Source organism: Nerophis ophidion, linkage group LG07 (genome assembly GCF_033978795.1).
Source record: "Nerophis ophidion isolate RoL-2023_Sa linkage group LG07, RoL_Noph_v1.0, whole genome shotgun sequence".
Taxonomy (NCBI): domain Eukaryota; kingdom Metazoa; phylum Chordata; class Actinopteri; order Syngnathiformes; family Syngnathidae; genus Nerophis; species Nerophis ophidion.
The window spans coordinates 2564941-2583781 of record NC_084617.1 but is presented as its reverse complement, the minus strand read 5'-3'; the positions used below and the strand labels follow the sequence as shown (position 1 = coordinate 2583781).

Genomic DNA, 18841 nt, shown 5'->3' with positions numbered 1-18841 from the left:
ACGTGGGTGGTGTCCGTGGTCTGGGGAGACTTGGACGTGGGTGCTGTCCGTGGTCTGGGGAGACCTGGACGTGGGTGCTGTCCGTGGTCTGGGGAGACTTGGACGTGAGTGGTGTCCGTGGTCTGGGGAGACTTGGACGTGAGTGGTGTCCGTGGTCTTGGGAGGCTTGGACGTGAGTGGTGTCCGTGGTCTGGGGAGACTTGGACGTGGGTGGTGTCCGTGGTCTTGGGAGACTTTGACGTGAGTGGTGTCCGTGGTCTGGGGAGACTTGGACTTGGGTGCTGTCCGTGGTCTGGGGAGACTTGGACGTGGGTGGTGTCCGTGGTCTTGGGAGGCTTGGATGTGGGTGCTGTCCGTGGTCTTGGGAGACTTGGACGTGAGTGGTGTCCGTGGTCTGGGGAGACTTGGACGTGAGTGGTGTCCGTGGTCTTGGGAGGCTTGGACGTGGGTGCTGTCCGTGGTCTTGGGAGACTTTGACGTGAGTGGTGTCCGTGGTCTTGGGAGACTTTGACGTGAGTGGTGTCCGTGGTCTGGGGAGACTTGGACGTGGGTGGTGTCCGTGGTCTGGGGAGACTTGGACGTGGGTGGTGTCCGTGGTCTTGGGAGGCTTGGATGTGGGTGCTGTCCGTGGTCTTGGGAGACTTGGACGTGAGTGGTGTCCGTGGTCTGGGGAGACTTTGACGTGAGTGGTGTCCGTGGTCTTGGGAGACTTTGACGTGAGTGGTGTCCGTGGTCTTGGGAGACTTGGACGTGGGTAGTGTCCGTGGTCTGGGGAGACTTGGACGTGTGTGGTGTCCGTGGTCTGGGGAGACTTGGACGTGGGTGGTGTCCGTGGTCTTGGGAGTCCCCGGGCTAACAAACAGTCTGCTGGCTGGACAGAGGACTCTCCAGGGACATGCTGGTGGGGGTCAGGTGTGGACGGGTGCCGGGCTTGAACATGGAGGAGATGTAGAAGGCCTGCGGGGGCAGAGATACACAACCAATCATACGCAGTCGATCTGCCGCTGCTCCCGACGCCAGCAGGGACGGGAGTTATCCCGGAAATATTCAATCAAACCGTGATGTTTATAAAACAATCTTGCCTTCTTCCACACTTGCTCCAAAACGAGCTAATTTGGGGACGGCGCGGCGCGAGTTTGGGAGAGTCGCCGTGCCAGCAACCTAAGTGTTCCCGGTTCGATCCCCACCTTCTACCAACCTTGTCACAATTCGTCTTTTCCTTGAGCGAGACACTTCACCCTACAGTCATCTAATTAGTTACAATGATCGTAATCTAATTAGTTATTATGCTAATCAAATTAGTTAATATGGTAACCTAATTAGTTACTATGGTAACCCAATTAGATACTATGGTAATCTAATTGATTACTATGGTAATCTAATTAGTTACTATATTAATCTAATTGGTTTCTGTAGTTATCTAATTAGTTATTATGGTTGTAAACTAATTAGTTACTATGGTAATCTAATTAGTTACTATATTAATCTAATTGGTTTCTATAGTTATCTAATTAGTTATTATGGTTGTAAACTAATTAGTTACTATGCTCATCTAATTGTTAGTATGCTCATCTTATTAGTTACTATGGTCACCTAATTGATTACTATATTAATCTAATTAGTTTCTATAGTCATCTAATTAGTTATTATGGTTGTAAACTAATGAGTTACTATGCTCATCTAATTGTTAGTATGCTCATCTAATTAGTTACTATGGTCATCTAATTAGTTACTATAGTCTTCTAATTAGTTACTATGCTCATCTAATTAGTTACTATAATCATCTAATGAGTTACTATGGTTAACTAATTAGTTACTATGCTCATCTAATTAGTTACTATAATCATCTAATTAGTTATTATGTTCAACTAATTAGTTACTATAGTCATCTAATTAGTTACTATGGTCATCTAATTAGTTATTATGCTCATCTAATTAGTTACTATGGTAATCTAAATAGTTACTATGGTAATATAATGAGTTACTATGGTCATCTAATGAGTTACTATGCTCATCTAATTAGTTACTATGGTCAATTAATTAGTTACTATGGTCATTTAATGAGTTACTATGGTCATCTAATTAGTTATTATGTTCATCTAATTAGTTACTATGCTCATCTAATTAGTTACTATGCTCATCTAATGAGTTACTATGGTTAACTAATTAGTTACTATGCTCATCTAATAAGTTACTATGGTCATCTAATTGGTTATTGTGTTCAACTAATTAGTTACTATAGTCATCTAATTAGTTACTATGGTCATCTAATTAGTTATTATGCTCATCTAATTAGTTACTATGCTCTTCTAATTAGTTACTATAATCATCTAATGAGTTACTATGGTTAACTAATTAGTTACTATGCTCATCTAATTAGTTACTATGGTCATCTAATTAGTTATTATGTTCAACTAATTAGTTACTATGCTCATCTAATGAGTTACTATGCTCATCTAATTAGTTACTATGGTCATCTAATTAGTTATTATGTTCATCTAATTAGTTACTATGCTCATCTAATTAGTTACTATGCTCATCTAACAAGTTACTATGGTCAATTAATTAGTTACTATGCTCATCTAATTAGTTACTATGCTCTTCTAATGAGTTACTATGGTCATGTAATTAGCTACTATGGTCAACTAATGGGTTGCTATGGTAATCAAATTAGTTATTATGCTAATCTAATGAATTACTATGGTAATCTAAATAGTTACTATGGTAATATAATGAGTTACTATGGTAATATAAATAGTTACTATGGTCATCTAATGAGTTACTATGCTCATCTAATTAGTTACTATGGTCAATTAATTAGTTACTATGGTCATTTAATGAGTTACTATGGTCATCTAATTAGTTATTATGTTCATCTAATTAGTTACTATGCTCATCTAATTAGTTACTATGCTCATCTAATGAGTTACTATGGTCATGTAATTAGCTACTATGGTCAACTAATGGGTTGCTATGGTAATCAAATTAGTTATTATGCTAATCTAATGAATTACTATGGTAATCTAAATAGTTACTATGGTAATATAAATAGTTACTATGGTCATCTAATGAGATACTATGGTAATATAAATAGTTACTATGGTAATGCAATGAGTTACTATGGTAATATAATGAGTTACTATGGTGATTGACTGAGTGACTAGGTTCATCTAGTTAGTTCCATCTAGTCCAAAGAAGATTGCAGTGAACATACCACCCAGTATGCGGTGAGGCCGCCCTGCAGGAAGCCCGTGAGGACGTCGGTGGGGTGGTGGCGGTAGTCGGAGATGCGGCTGAGGCCGGTGTAGATGGCGATCATCACCAGGATGAACTGGACCAGGGGCCGCAGCAGCCGGGCCCCTCGCCAAGACAGGCGGGCCTGCAGGTAGAACTGCAAGGTGGGAGAAGAAAGAATCAACAACCTGGATGTGACGCTTCAATCTTCTCATTTTCTACCCGGAAACACACCTTCTCCACACCCTCCACCCTTTATATGCATCAATGGTAAGGATGAAGAGGAGTATAGATCAGTGGTGAGCACCGCCTCAGAAGAAAACTGGCTCTCCAAGTATGATGAACAACATTACAGACAGTAGCGTAATACGCCTAAGTACAAACCCCGTTTCCATATGAGTTGGGAAATTGTGTTAGATGTAAATATAAACAGAATACAATGATTTGCAAATCCTTTTCAAGCCATATTCAGTTGAATATGCTACAAAGACAACATATTTGATCTTCAAACTCATAAACTTTACTTTTTTTTTGCAAATAATAATTAACGTAGAATTTCATGGCTGCAACATGTGCCAACGTAGTTGGGAAAGGGCATGTTCACCACTGTGTTACATCACCTCTTCTTTTAACAACACTCAATAAACGTTTGGGAACTGAGGAAACTAATTGTTGAAGCTTTGAAAGTGGAATTCTTTCCCATTCTTGTTTTATGTAGAGCTTCAGTCCTTCAACAGTCCGGGGTCTCCGCTGTCCTATTTTCCGCTTCATAATGCGCCACACATTTTCCATGGGAGACAGGTCTGGACTGCAGGCGGGCCAGGAAAGTACCCTCAATCTTTTTTTTACGAAGCCACACCGCTATAACATGTGCTTGGCATTGTCTTGCTGAAATAAGCAGGGGCGTCCATGAAAAAGACGGCGCTTACATGGCAGCATATGTTGTTCCAAAACCTGTATGTACCTTTCAGCATTAATGGTGCCTTCACAGATGTGTAAGTTACCCATGCCTTGGGCACTAATGCACCCCCATACCATCACACATGCTGGCTTTTCAACTTTGCGTTGATAACAGTCTGGATGGTTCGCTTCCCCTTTGGTCCGGATGACACGAAGTCCAATATTTCCAAAAACAATTCGAAATGTGGACTCGTCAGACCACAGAACACTTTTCCACTCTGCATCAGTCCATCTTAGATGATCTCAGGTCCAGAGAAGCCGGCGGCGTTTCTGGATGTTGTTGATAAATGGCTTTCGCTTTGCATAGTAGAGCTTTAACTTGCACTTACAGATGTAGCGACTAACTGTATTTAGGGACAGTGGTTTACTGAAGTGTTCCTGAGCCCATGTGGTGATATCCTTTAGAGGTTGATGTCGGTTTTTGATACAGTGCTGTCTGAGGGATCGAAGGTCCCGGGCATTCAATGTTGGTTTCCAGCAAAAGTCAGTCCCGTCCATCGCTGCTTGCAGCTTTAATTTCACTTGAACTCCATGGTGTTCATGGATGAATAGTTTCTCCTATTGCTATTGTACTATATAAGTGTCTTGCTCAGGACACAACGGACGTGACAAGGTTGGTACTAGGTGGGGATTGAACCAGGGACCCTCGGGTTGCACACGGCCACTCCGCCACCGCGCCACGCCGGAGGCGTTTGGATGTTTAAGCGCCTTATAGACAGAATAGAGCGACTCCCACAGGCCCATTGTAAGCAGACATTTGACTGCATTTATTTACTTTTTAGAAAGCATCGACAAATGAAAAATGTGTGGTTGTTCTGCATAAAGACTGAATGATAGGCAAAAAAAAGGGCAGTTCCCCTATAAGTAATTGAATTTTTATTGTCATTCAAATTTTAACTTTACAGTAGAGATAAGAACAAAATATCGATTATCTCATGGTAGTGCGGGATAAAAAAATCAATAAGGTGCAGATATATTGGATAAGGGCTGCAACCAAAAAAATCTCAAATCAATCAATCAATCAATGTTTATTTATATAGCCCCAAATCACAAATGTCTCAAAGGGCTGCACAAATCATTACGACTACAACATCCTCGGAAGAACCCACAAAAGAGCAAGGAAAACTCACACCCAGTGGGCAGGGAGAATTCACATCCAGTGGGACGCCAGTGACAATGCTGACTATGAGAAACCTTGGAGAGGACCTCAAATGTGGGTATATATATAGGTATATATGTATGTATATATGTATATAAAGGTATATACAGTATAGGTATATATGTATGTATATATGTACATAAAGGTATATACAGTATAGGTATATATGTATGTATATATGTACATAAAGGTATATACAGTATAGGTATATATGTATGTATATATGTATATAAAGGTATATACAGTATAGGTATATATGTATGTATATAAAGGTATATACAGTATAGGTATATATGTATGTATATATGTACATAAAGGTATATACAGTATAGGTATGTATGTATGTATATATGTACATAAAGGTATATACAGTATAGGTATATATGTATGTATATATGTATATAAAGGTATATACAGTATAGGTATATATGTATGTATATAAAGGTATATACAGTATAGGTATATATGTATGTATATATGTATATAAAGGTATATACAGTATAGGTATATATGTATGTATATATGTACATAAAGGTATATACAGTATAGGTATATATGTATGTATATATGTACATAAAGGTATATACAGTATAGGTATATATGTATGTATATATGTACATAAAGGTATATACAGTATAGGTATATATGTATGTATATATGTACATAAAGGTATATACAGGTATATATGTATGTATATATGTACATAAAGGTATATACAGTATAGGTATATATGTATGTATATATGTATATAAAGGTATATACAGGTATATATGTATGTATATATGTATATAAAGGTATATACAGTATAGGTATATATGTATGTATATATGTATATAAAGGTATATACAGTACAGGCGTAATATGATCAAACTTTCTTGTTCTTGTCAAAAGTCTAGCAGCCGCATTTTGTACCAACTGTAATCTTTTAATGCTAGACATGGGGAGACCCGAAAATAATATGTTACAGTAATCGAGACGAGACGTAACAAACGCATGGATAATGATCTCAGAGTCTTTAGTGGACAGAATGGAGCGAATTTTAGCGATATTACGGAGATGAAAGAAGGCCGTTTTAGTAACGCTTTTAATGTGTGCCTCAAAGGAGAGAGTTGGGTCGAAGATAATACCCAGATTCTTTACCGTGTCGCCTTGTTTAATTGTTTGGTTGTCAAATGTTAGAGTTGTATTATTAAATAGAGGTCGGTGTCTAGCAGGACCGATAATCAGCATTTCCGTTTTTTTGGCGTTGAGTTGCAAAAAGTTAGCGGACATCCATTGTTTAATTTCATTAAGACACGCCTCCAGCTGACTACAGTCCGGCGTGTTGGTCAACAAATGCAAAATGCAAAGCAGCACAAAACACCTTTACTCACTGATGAAAAGTTTTGCCATTTTATGTAATCCGAGCAACAAGTTGAGGCCGTTTAACGTGGGCAGAATTATTATAGTGTTCCCAATGTTAAAAGGATGAAGCCATTGTTTACAAATGATGTAAATAAATAACCGAGAAAATGTAAATGTTGTGGTTTTCTTACTGTACCGAAAATGAACTGAACCGTGACCTCTAAACCGAGGTACGTACCGAACCGGAATTTTTGTGTACCGTTCCACTCTTAGTGCTTTGGCAGGGGGGATCACGGCGAAAGTCAATGTACACCACCTTTGTTTCATCGCCAGGTACGAATCATCACAGTCAGCTGGAGGCTGACTAGGACCGAGTTGAGGGCGAACTTAATGATGTACCTTGACTGAAGTGTGCTGTGACGGTGTGAAAATAGACCTGACTAGACCCGCTCATCGGCACTGCACCTTTCAACTCGGTGCGCCCTATGGTCCGGGAAGTACGGTAATAATAACAAGGTTCTTTTATCTGCACACAACTGTCATTTGTCTCCCACTGGGGGGAGGAAGATGAAGATGGGGGATGAAATGAAATGGTGGTGAAAGAAGCCTGTCCATCTCTCAGCAGACGTATTCTCCCCCCCATCCCTAAATGAGTCCCACAACAAGGCCTCCTCTGTCCGTGGAGCCTCTTCATCTATTCACATTGCCTGCAGGAAACATTCTCCTCCTCCTTCCTCGTCTCGCCGCTTGCTGAGCTGGAGAGTGGGACGTCTTTGGAGGATCCTGGTCAGGGTGCTCCATCACACCAAACCCGTGCATGTTGGAGGTATTTTAGAGACGTGGAGGTTCTACTCCAATCAGAGGCTGTGGAGAGGTGCAGCCCACAGGTTGATGTCAGGGCAGGGCACGCTGCAGCCCTGCCAAAGATGGCGGCAAGGAGGCGGAGAATGCGGCAGAGCGGAGAGGCGGGGCAGGCCGGGAGCGACGCCGCCGCCGCCGCAATCGAATTCAGGTGCGGGGTGTGGGGGACATCTCTACGCTGCTGATCCGCTTGAGATGGTTTCCTGTGGACGGGACTCTCACTGCTGTCTTGGAGCCACTATGGATTGAACTTTCACAGTATCATGTTAGACCCGCTCGACATCCATTGCTTTCGGTCCCCTAGAGGGGGGGGGTTGCCCACATCTGAGGTCCTCTCCAAGGTTTCTCATAGTCAGCATTGTCACTGGCGTCCCACTGGATGTGAATTCTCCCTGCCCACTGGGTGTGAGTTTTCCTTGCCCTTTTGTGGGTTCTTCCGAGGATGTTGTAGTCGTAATGATTTGTGCAGCCCTTTGAGACATTTGTGATTCGGGGCTATATAAATAAACATGGATTGATTGATTGATGAGTGCGTGGCTCACACACCGGGAAACGATTAACATTTCTCCTGACACTTTATAAAAGGGGAGAAGTAGGGGAGATCGAGGAAGAATAAATAATAAATAATAAATGGGTTGTACTTGTATAGCGCTTTTCTACCTTCAAGGTACTCAAAGCGCTTTGACACTACTTCCACATTCACACACTGATGGAGGGAGCTGTCATGCAAGGCGCCAACCAGCAGCCATCAGGAGCAAGGGTGAAGTGTCTTGCTCAAGGACACAACGGACGTGACGAGGTTGGTACTAGGTGGGGATTGAACCAGGGACCCTCGGGTTGCGCACGGCCACTCTCCCACTGCGCCACGCCGTCTTTTACTTTGCTAACGGGCATAATGTTTTGTGTACAACAAATAGTTGTCATTAAACACAAGCAGAGACACTGGTTGGGAAGGTTTAGCTCGGTTGGTAGAGCGGCCGTGCCAGCAACTTGAGGGATGCAGGTTCGATTCCCGCTTCCGCCATCCTAGTCACTGCCGTTGTGTCCTTGGGCAAGACACTTTACCCACCTGCTCCCAGTGCCACCCACACTGGTTTGAATGTAACTTAGATATTGGGTTTCACTATGTAAAGCGCTTTGAGTCACTAGAGAAAAGCACTATATAAAATATCAATCAATCAATCAATCAATGTTTACTTATATAGCCCTAAATCACTAGTGTCTCAAAGGGCTGCACAAACCACTACCACATCCTCGGTAGGCCCACATAAGGGCAAGGAAAACTCACACCCAGTGGGACGTCGGTGACAATGATGACTATGAGAACCTTGGAGAGGAGGAAAGCAATGGATGTCGAGCGGGTCTAACATGATACTGTGAAAGTTCAATCCATAATGGATCCAACACAGTCGCGAGAGTCCAGTCCAAAGCGGATCCAACACAGCAGCGAGAGTCCTGTTCACAGCGGAGCCAGCAGGAAACCATCCCAAGCGGAGGTGGATCAGCAGCGCAGAGATGTCCCCAGCCGATACACAGGCGAGCAGTACATGGCCACCGGATCGGACCGGACCCCATCCACAAGGGAGAGTGGGACATAGAAGAAAAAGAAAAGAAACGGCAGATCAACTGGTCTAAAAAGGGAGTCTATTTAAAGGCTAGAGTATACAAATGAGTTTTAAGGTGAGACTTAAATGCTTCTACTGAGGTGGCATCTCGAACTGTTACCGGGAGGGCATTCCAGAGTACTGGAGCCCGAAATATAATTCACTTCACAAATGTGTGTTATTGTTTGTCATCATTTGAACAAATTTGCTCCACCCTTAAAACAAAATCAAAATAAATGTAAAAACTCAGATTTTTAACAACAAAGTATGAATGTTCTGCCCTGAGCAATTGCTCAAAGTCCTTGTTTCCTGCCGGACCTTTTAAGTGCTGGACACATTGATCCAGACAAGCAGCAGCAATGGTAGAAATCCCAGAGTGTCAGCTTCATCACGAAACTCGGTCAAACATTTGTAAGTAGATATCGTGCATAAAAGATATTTAGTTTGTTTTGTAATGAAATTGCTGACTTTGTAATGTCTTTTTGTATTCGTGGGTGTGTTACTTGTCTGAGAAGGAGGAGAGTCCGCGGCAACACAGAGCGCAAGAACGACGACGACGACGACAGCGGCTGAAAAGCAGACCGGGAACGAGCAGTGGAGGAAGGAGCTGAAAAGCGATACGAGCTGCAACCAAGCTTTATTGCAGGGGTCGGGAACCTTTTTGGCTGAGAGAGTCATACAAGCCAAATATTTATAAAAGTATTTTCGTGAGAGCCATATATATATATATATATATATATATATAAAACCCTGATTCCATATGAGTTGGGACATTGTGTTAGATGTAAATATAAACAGAATACAATGATTTGCAAATCCTTTTCAAGCCATATTCAGTTGAATATGCTACAAAGACAACATATTTGATGTTCAAACTCATAAACTTAAACTTAGAATTTCATGGCTGCAACATGTGCCAAAGTAGTTGGGAAAGGGCATGTTCACCACTGTGTTACATCACCTTTTCTTTTAACAACACTCAATAAACGTTTGGCAACTGAGGAAACTAATTGTTGAAGCTTTGAAAGTGGAATTCTTTCCCATTCTTGTTTTATGTAGAGCTTCAGTCCTTCAACAGTCCGGGGTCTCCGCTGTCGTATTTTACGCTTCATAATGCACCACACATTTTCCATGGGAGACAGGTCTGGACTGCAGGCGGGCCAGGAAAGTACCCGCACTCTTTTACGAAGCCACGCTGTTGTAACACTTACTGAATGTGGCTTGGCATTGTCCTGCTGAAATAAGCAGGGGCGTCCATGAAAAAGACGGCGCTTAGATGGCAGCATATGTTGTTCCAAAACCTGTATGTACCTTTCAGCATTAATGGTGCCTTCACAGATGTGTAAGTTACCCATGCCTTGGGCACTAATGCACCCCCATACCATCACACATGCTGGCTTTTCAACTTTGCGTCGATAACAGTCTGGATGGTTCGCTTCCCCTTTGGTCCGGATGACACAAAGTCGAATATTTCCAAAAACAATTTGAAATGTGGACTCGTCAGACCACAGAACACTTTTCCACTTTGCATCAGTCCATCTTAGATGATCTCGGGCCCAGAGAAGCCGGCGGCGTTTCTGGATGTTGTTGATAAATGGCTTTCGCTTTGCATATTAGAGCTTTAACTTGCACTTACAGATGTAGCGACCAACTGTATTTAGTGACAGTGGTTTTCTGAAGTGTTCATGAGCCCATGTGGTGATATCCTTTAGAGATTGATGTCAGTTTTTGATACAGTGCCGTCTGAGGGATGGAAGGTCACGGTCATTCAATGTTGGTTTCCGGCCATGCCGCTTACGTGGAGTGATTTCTCCAGATTCTCTGAACCTTTTGATGATATTATGGAGCGTAGATGTTGAAATCCCTCAATTTCTTGCAATTGCACTTTGAGAAAGGTTGTTCTTAAACTGTTTGCTCACACAGTTGTGGACAAAGGGGTGTACCTCGCCCCATCCTTTCTTGTGAAAGACTGAGCATTTTTGAGGAAGCTGTTTTTATAGCCAATCATGGCACCCACCTGTTCCCAATTAGCCTGCACACCTGTGGGATGTTCCAAATAAGTGTTTGATGAGCATTCCTCAACTTTATCAGTATTTATTGCCACCTTTCCCAACTTCTTTGTCACGTGTTGCTGGCATCAATTTCTAAAAGTAATGATTATTTACAGTTTGAACATGAAATATGTTGTCTTTGTAGCATATTCAACTGAATATGGCTTGAAAAGGATTTGCAAATCCTTGTATTCTGTTTATATTTACATCTAACACACTTTCCCCACTCACATGAAACAAGGTGAGTAATAAAGCAGGTGTGTCAGAGTGGTGAAGGAGGGGTGACTTACCGCTAGATAGAGCATGGTGTACATGGCGAAGGAGGCGTGGCCGGAAAAGAAGGACTTCCTGCAATAAAAGCTGCAGGTTAGACATTTCCAGCACAAGTCAAAGTTGTCCTCGGATGAAACGCCCTCACCTGGCCTCCTCCACCATCTTCTGGCTGGGCTGCCGGCAGGTGACCTGGGACACGTAGCTGCCCGGCGTGCAGCCCAGGGAGGCATAGGTGATGTTGCACACCGACAGGAAGTTGGGCCGCAGGCGTCCCACGCTGAGCTTGGCCATGTTGGTGAGCGATTGGCCCACGCAGCAGCCGAACAGGAAGCTGCCCAGCTCCTTGTACAAACACGACACGTAGCGGTTGGGCACGAACGCCCGTGAACGCACGCCTCGGAAACGCACCCGGTAACACTCGCCCAGTGCGATCTGAGGGGGGAGAGAGAGAGAGGGAGGGGTGAAGTCAGGGGTGTCATTGAGGGCCACTTTGCTGCTCTGTGAGGGCCGCATGTTACAGTGAATATAGAAGAAATATAATATGTAATCGTCTCATTATTTTATTACACAATTCCCTATGGATCTCCATTGTGTAGAATAGAAAATACTTTATTGATCCCTGGGGGAAATTCAGCACCACAGTTCACTCACAATAAACAATAATATAAATACAGTCTATTATACAGCATTATTCACATGTGTGTAATGTAAATAGTGTATTTTATAATATTATTCACATGTGAATAACATAAATACAGTCTTATACAGCATTATTCACATGTGAATAATATAAATACAGTCTATTATACAGCATTATTCACATGTGAATAATATAAATACAGTCTATTATACAGCATTATTCACATGTGAATAATATAAATACAATCTATTATACAGCATTATTCACATGTGAATAACATAAATACAGTCTGTTATACAGTATTATTCACATGTGAATAATATAAATACAGTCTATTATACAGCATTATTCACATGTGAATAACATAAATACAGTCTATTATACAGTATTATTCACATGTGAATAACATAAATACAGTCTATTATACAGTATTATTCACATGTGAATAACATAAATACAGTCTATTATACAGCATTATTCACATGTGAATAATATAAATACAGTCTATTATACAGCATTATTCACATGTGAATAATATAAATACAGTCTATTATACAGCATTATTCACATGTGAATAACATAAATACAGTCTGTTATACAGTATTATTCACATGTGAATAATATAAATACAGTCTATTATACAGCATTATTCGCATGTGAATAATATAATTACAGTCTATTATACAGCATTATTCACATGTGAATAATATAAATACAGTCTATTATACAGCATTATTCACAAGTGAATAATATAAATACAGTCTGATACAGCATTATTCACATGTCAATAATATAAATACTGTCTATTATACAGCATTATTCACATGTGAGTAATGTAAATAGACTATTATATAATATTATTCACATGTGAATAACATAAATACAGTCTATGAAACAGCATTATTCACATGTGAATAATATAAATACAGTCTATTATACAGCATTATTCACATGTGAGTAATATAAATACAGTCTATTATACAGCATTATTCACATGTGAATAATATAAATACAGTCTATTATACAGCATTATTCACATGTGAGTAATGTAAATAGTCTATTATATAGCTTACTGCGAGGTTTGTTCTCCCGGGCTGCAAACGGACTGTTCCGGACAAGGCTTGCAGGTAGGAAGATATTTATTAACTCGATAAATCTTGGCAGGGCATGAGGTAAACAATTATAAACTATGGCGGGGAACAAACACGGCGGGCATCTAGGGGTTGCCCACATCTGAGGTCCTCTCCAAGGTTTCTCATAGTCAGCATTGTCACTGGCGTCCCACTGGATGTGAATTCTCCCTGCCCACTGGGTGTGAGTTTTCCTTGCCCTTTTGTGGGTTCTTCCGAGGATGTTGTAGTCGTAATGATTTGTGCAGTCCTTTGAGACATTTGTGATTTGGGGCTATATAAATAAACATAGATTGAAAACTGTGGCATGAAACAAACAAACATAAACTATGGCTTCGAACAAACACAAAACTGCGGCAAGAAATAAACAAGACTTGTGTGGACTCGGCATGAATCGAGCAACACGAACTTTGGTATCGCATGAAAACAAGCAATGACGCCTGGCCGACTGACTGGCAAAGACAGGCTCAAATAAGGGTCTTGATTGGAAAGAGGTGCGCGGTCCGAACACCAGAGGCAGGTGAAAATCATAAGTTGTCATGGTAACCAAACAAAACAAGGGGAGTGCAAACAGGAACTAAAAAACTAACAAAACAATAACAAAAACATGATCCAGACCACAGATCATGACAAAATTAAGTCTTTGTTGCTTAGAATATGTTCCCTATACTAAAGTGTTACCAAAAACATATAACTTTGTCTTATTTTTAACTAAAGAAGGGTCGGTGAATGCAAACATGAACCTGGCGGTGTTCGGTACCTCCAACAAGGTTAAAAGAACCACTGATTTAGGGGAAAAACTTTGACATTTACAAAATAAAAAAGTCTTACATGATCATGTTTGGTCACGTGTGTCTGTGATGTTTGCACCTTACCGTGAGGCCGGTGATGGCGATCCCCCCGGCGATGAGCAGGCCGTCCGGGATAGCCTCCCTCTCCACGTAGGGATACGTGATGCTGGCGTCCCCGCAGAAGAATCCCCGTCTGTACGGCGTCACCGCCTTCAGCTCGCACGCAAAGAATGGGATGGAGGCTGAGATAGAGGCAAAGTAGGAAAAACAAAACCAAAAAGAAAGCTGGATGAGTTTCTGTGGGTTGAGATCCCAGAGACGAGATGGATGCATGACAGCGATAACACGCCAAGGAGGGCTGGCCCCCACCCTGCCAGACACGGGTGAAGCCACATGAGGACTGTCAATCATCGGGAGATTTGACAGATTACAGCATTCCACACATATCTGGAGGTACAGTCCTGGTCAAAAGTGTACGTACACTTGTGAAGAACATTAGGCTGTCTTCAGTTTCCTATAAAACTCTTATTTTTTTGTGATTGGAGCACATACTTGTTGCTCACAAAAAACATTCATAAAGTTTGCTTCTTTTATGAATTTATTATGTCTCTACTGTAAATGTGACTGGGTCAAAAGTATACGTACAGCAATGTTAATATTTGTTTACATGTCCCTTGGCAAGTTTACCTGCAATAAGGCGCTTTTGGTAGTCATCCACAAGCTTCTGCTGACATTTTTCACCACAAAATTGGTGCAGTTCAGCTAAATGTTTCTGACATGGACTTGTTTCTTCAGCATTGTCCACATGTTCCCAATGGGGTTTAAGTCAGACACCACATGGACAAAGATAAGACATTCTGGAGGAAAGTTCTGTGGTCAGATGAAACCAAAATTGGGCCACAATACCCAGAAATGGGTCCCCTTTATCCCAGGAGCACAATGCCTACCGTCAAGCATGGTGGTGGTAGTATTATGCTCTGGGCCTGTTTTGCTGCCAATGGAACTGCTGCTTTACAGAGATTAAAGTGAATTATATTTATTTATATTATTGACCCATGAAGGTCTTAATGTTGACACTACAGAATGATCCACCCACTCTGGAGACTGGTATTGAGGACAAGGAAATGCTAAAAAAATATGGCAAATCATCTAGGAAGCTAATAACTCTGTCTCTTAAATGGGACAATGACCTCCAAATTGTTCAGGACAAGCTCAAATCAACTGTGAGGGTTTAGAATGGCCTTCCCATGTCCTGACTTAAACGTGTGGACAATGCCGAAGAAACAAGTCCATGTCAGAAAACCAACACATTTAGCTGAACTGCAACAATTTTGTCAAGAGGAGCGGTCAAAAATTCACATGGACAGAGATAAGATCTTCTGAAGGAAAGTTCAGTGGTCAGGTGGAACCAAAATTGGGCCACAATACCCAGAAATGGGTTGCCTTAATCCCAGGAGCACCATTCCTACCGTCAAGCATGGTGGTGGTAGTATTATACTCCGGGCCTGTTTTGCTGCCAATGGAACTGCTGCTTTTCAGAGAGTAAATGGGACAATGACCTCCAAATTGTTCAGGACAAGCTCAAATCAACTGTGAGGGTTTAGAATGGCCTTCCCATGTCCTGATTTAAATGTGTGGACAATGCCGAAGAAACAAGTCCATGTCAGGAAAACCAACACATTTAGCTGAACTGCAACAATTTTGTCAAGAGGAGTGGTCAAAAATTCACATGGACAGAGATAAGATCTTCTGAGGGAAAGTTCAGTGGACAGATGGAACCAAAATTGGGCCACAATACCCAGAAATGGGTTCGCTTAATCCCAGGAGCACCATTCCTACCGTCAAGCATGGTGGTGGTAGTATTATGCTCTGGGCCTGTTTTGCTGCCAATGGAACTGCTGCTTTTCAGAGAGTAAATGGGACAATGACCTCCAAATTGTTCAGGACAAGCTCAAATCAACTGTGAGGGTTTAGAATGGCCTTCCCATGTCCTGACTTAAATGTGTGGACAATGCCGAAGAAACAAGTTAATGTCGGAAAACCAACACATTTAGCTGAACTGCAACAATTTTGTCAAGAGGAGCGGTCAAAAATTCCCATAGACAGAGATAATATCTTCTGAAGGAAAGTTCAGAGGTCAGATGGAACCAAAATTGGGCCACAATACCCAGAAATGTGTTCCCTTAATCCCAGGAGCACCATGCCTACCGTCAAGCATGGTGGTGGTAGTATTATGCTTTGGACCTGTTTTGCTGCCAATGGAATTGCTGCTTTTCAGAGAGTAAATGGGACAATGACCTCCAAATTGTTCAGGACAAGATCAAACCATCAGGCCGGAGGTTGGGTCTTGGGTCCAGTTGGGTGTTCCAACAGGACAATGACCCCAAACACACCTCAAAAGTGGTTACGGAATGGCTAAATCAGGCTAGAATGAAGGTTCTGCTTGAATTTTTGACCACTCCTCTTGACAAAATGGGTGCGGTTCAGCTAAACGTGTTGCTTTTCTGACATGGACTTGTTTCTTCAGCATTGTCCACACGTTTAAGTCAGGACTTTGGGAAGGCCATTCTAAAACCATCAATCAATGTTTACTTATACGGCCCTAAATCACAAGTGTCTCAAAGGGCTGCACAAGCCACGACGACATCCACGGTACAGAGCCCAAATAAGGGCAAGGAAAAACTCACCCCAGTGGGACGTAGATGTGAATGACTATGAGAAACCTTGGAGAGGACCGCATATGTGGGCAACCTCCCTGCTCTAGGGGGAAAAAAACTTAATTCTAGCCTGATTTAGCCATTCCTTTACCACCTTTTGGATGTTTTTGGGGTCATTGTCCTGTTGGAACACCCAACTGCACCCAAGACCCAACCTCCGGACTGATGACTTTAGCTTGTCCTGAACAATTTGGAGCTAATCCTCCATTTACTCTCTGTAAAGCAGCAGTTCCATTGGCAGCAAAACAGGCCCAGAGCATAATACTACCACCACCATGCTTGACGGTAGGCATGGTGTCCCTGGGATTTAAGGCCTCACCTTTTCTACTCCAAACATCCATCCGTCCATACATTTTCTATCACTTTGTCCCTTTTGGGTTTGGGGGTGGGGTCCCTGGAGCCTATGTCAGCTGTATTTGGGTACACCCTGGACAAGTCGCCACCTCATCGCAGTCCTCCAAACATTTTGTTGGGTATTGTGGCCAATTCTGACATGGACTCTTTTCTTCAGCATTGTCCACAGATTTAAGTCAGGACTTGGGAAGGCCATTCTAAAACCTTCATTCCATTCCTTTACCACTTTTGGGGTGTGTTTGGGGTCATTGTCCTGTTGGAACACACAACTGCACCCAAGACCCAACCTCCGGGCTGATGACTTTAGATTGTCCTGAACAATTTGGAGCTAATCCTCCATTTACTCTCTGTAAAGCAGCAGTTCCATTGGCAGCAAAACAGGCCCAGAGCATAATACTACCACCACCATGCTTGACGGTAGGGATGGTGTTCCTGGGATTAAAGGCCTCACCTATTCTCCTCCAAACATATTGCTGAGTATTGTGGCCAAACAGCTCACTTTTTGTTTCATCTGACGCCACATGGACAAAGATAAGACCTTCTGGAGGAAAGTTCTGTGGTCTGCTGAAGAAACAAGTCCATGCCAACACTTTTAGATGAACTGCAACACATTTTGTCAAGAGGAGTGGTCAACAATTGAAGCAAAACCTTCATTCTAGCCTGATTTAGCCATTCCTTTACCACTTTTGAGGTGTGTTTGGGGTCATTGTCCTGTTGGAACACCCAACTGTGCCCAAGACCCAGAAGGTCTTATCTTGGTCTATGTGATGTCAGAAGTCACATGTTGTTCTTTTGTTAATGTTTACAAACTAAGAGTATAATTCCATGGACATGACAGAATTTGGAGGGCAAATATAAACAGAATACAATGATTTGCAAATCCTTTTCAAGCCATATTCAGTTGAATATGCTACAAAGACAACATATTTGATGTTCAAACTCATAAACTTTATGTTTTTGCAAATAATAATTAACTTAGAATTTCATGGCTGCAACACGTGCCAAAGTAGTTGGGAAAGGGCATGTTCACCACTGTGTTACATCACCTTTTCTTTTAACAACACTCAATAAACGTTTGGGAACTGAGGAAACTAATTGTTGAAGCTTTGAAAGTGGAATTCTTTCCCATTCTTGTTTTATGTAGAGCTTCAGTCCTTCAACAGTCCGGGGTCTCCGCTGTCCTATTTTACGCTTCATAATGTGCCACACATTTTCCATGGGAGACAGGTCTGGACTGCAGGCGGGCCAGGAAAGTACCCAAACTCTTTTACTACAAAGCTACGCTTGGCATTGTCTTGCTGAAATAAGCAGGGGCGTCCATGAAAAAGACGGCGCTTAGATGGCAGCATATGTTGTTCCAAAAGCTGTATGTACATTTCAGCATTAATGGTGCCTTCACAGATGTGTAAGTTACCCATGCCTTGGGCACTAATGCACCCCCATACCATCACACATGCTGGCTTTTACACTTTGCGTCGATAACAGTCTGGATGGTTCACTTCCCCTTTGGTCCGGATGACACAATGTGGAATATTTCCAAAAACAATTTGAAATGTGGACTCGTCAGACCTCGGAACACTTTTCCACTTTGCATCAGTCCATCTTAGATGATCTCGGGCCCAGAGAAGCCGGCGGGGTTTCTGGATGTTGTTGATAAATGGCTTTCGCTTTGCATAGTAGAGCTTTAACTTGCACTTACAGATGTAGCGACCAACTGTATTTA

At 42.0% G+C, this 18841-nt stretch overlaps 1 protein-coding gene across 2 annotated transcripts in view; it reads right to left on the bottom strand.

Annotated features, from left to right (window-relative positions):
• The window catches only part of ppap2d (phosphatidic acid phosphatase type 2D), an 84702-nt gene that overhangs the window by 7341 nt on the left and 58520 nt on the right, over nt 1-18841 (bottom strand). The window contains exons 2-6 of one of the 2 annotated variants that reach the window (XM_061905190.1): nt 14132-14289; nt 11632-11918; nt 11504-11561; nt 3215-3391; nt 31-957 (exon numbers count right to left, since the gene is read on the bottom strand). In XM_061905190.1, coding sequence (XP_061761174.1) covers nt 31-957; nt 3215-3391; nt 11504-11561; nt 11632-11918; nt 14132-14289 — 1607 coding nt within the window. Of the gene's footprint in view, nt 1-30; nt 958-3214; nt 3392-11503; nt 11562-11631; nt 11919-14131; nt 14290-18841 lie in introns of those variants that run through there. The other variant, XM_061905191.1, reaches the window with a different exon arrangement.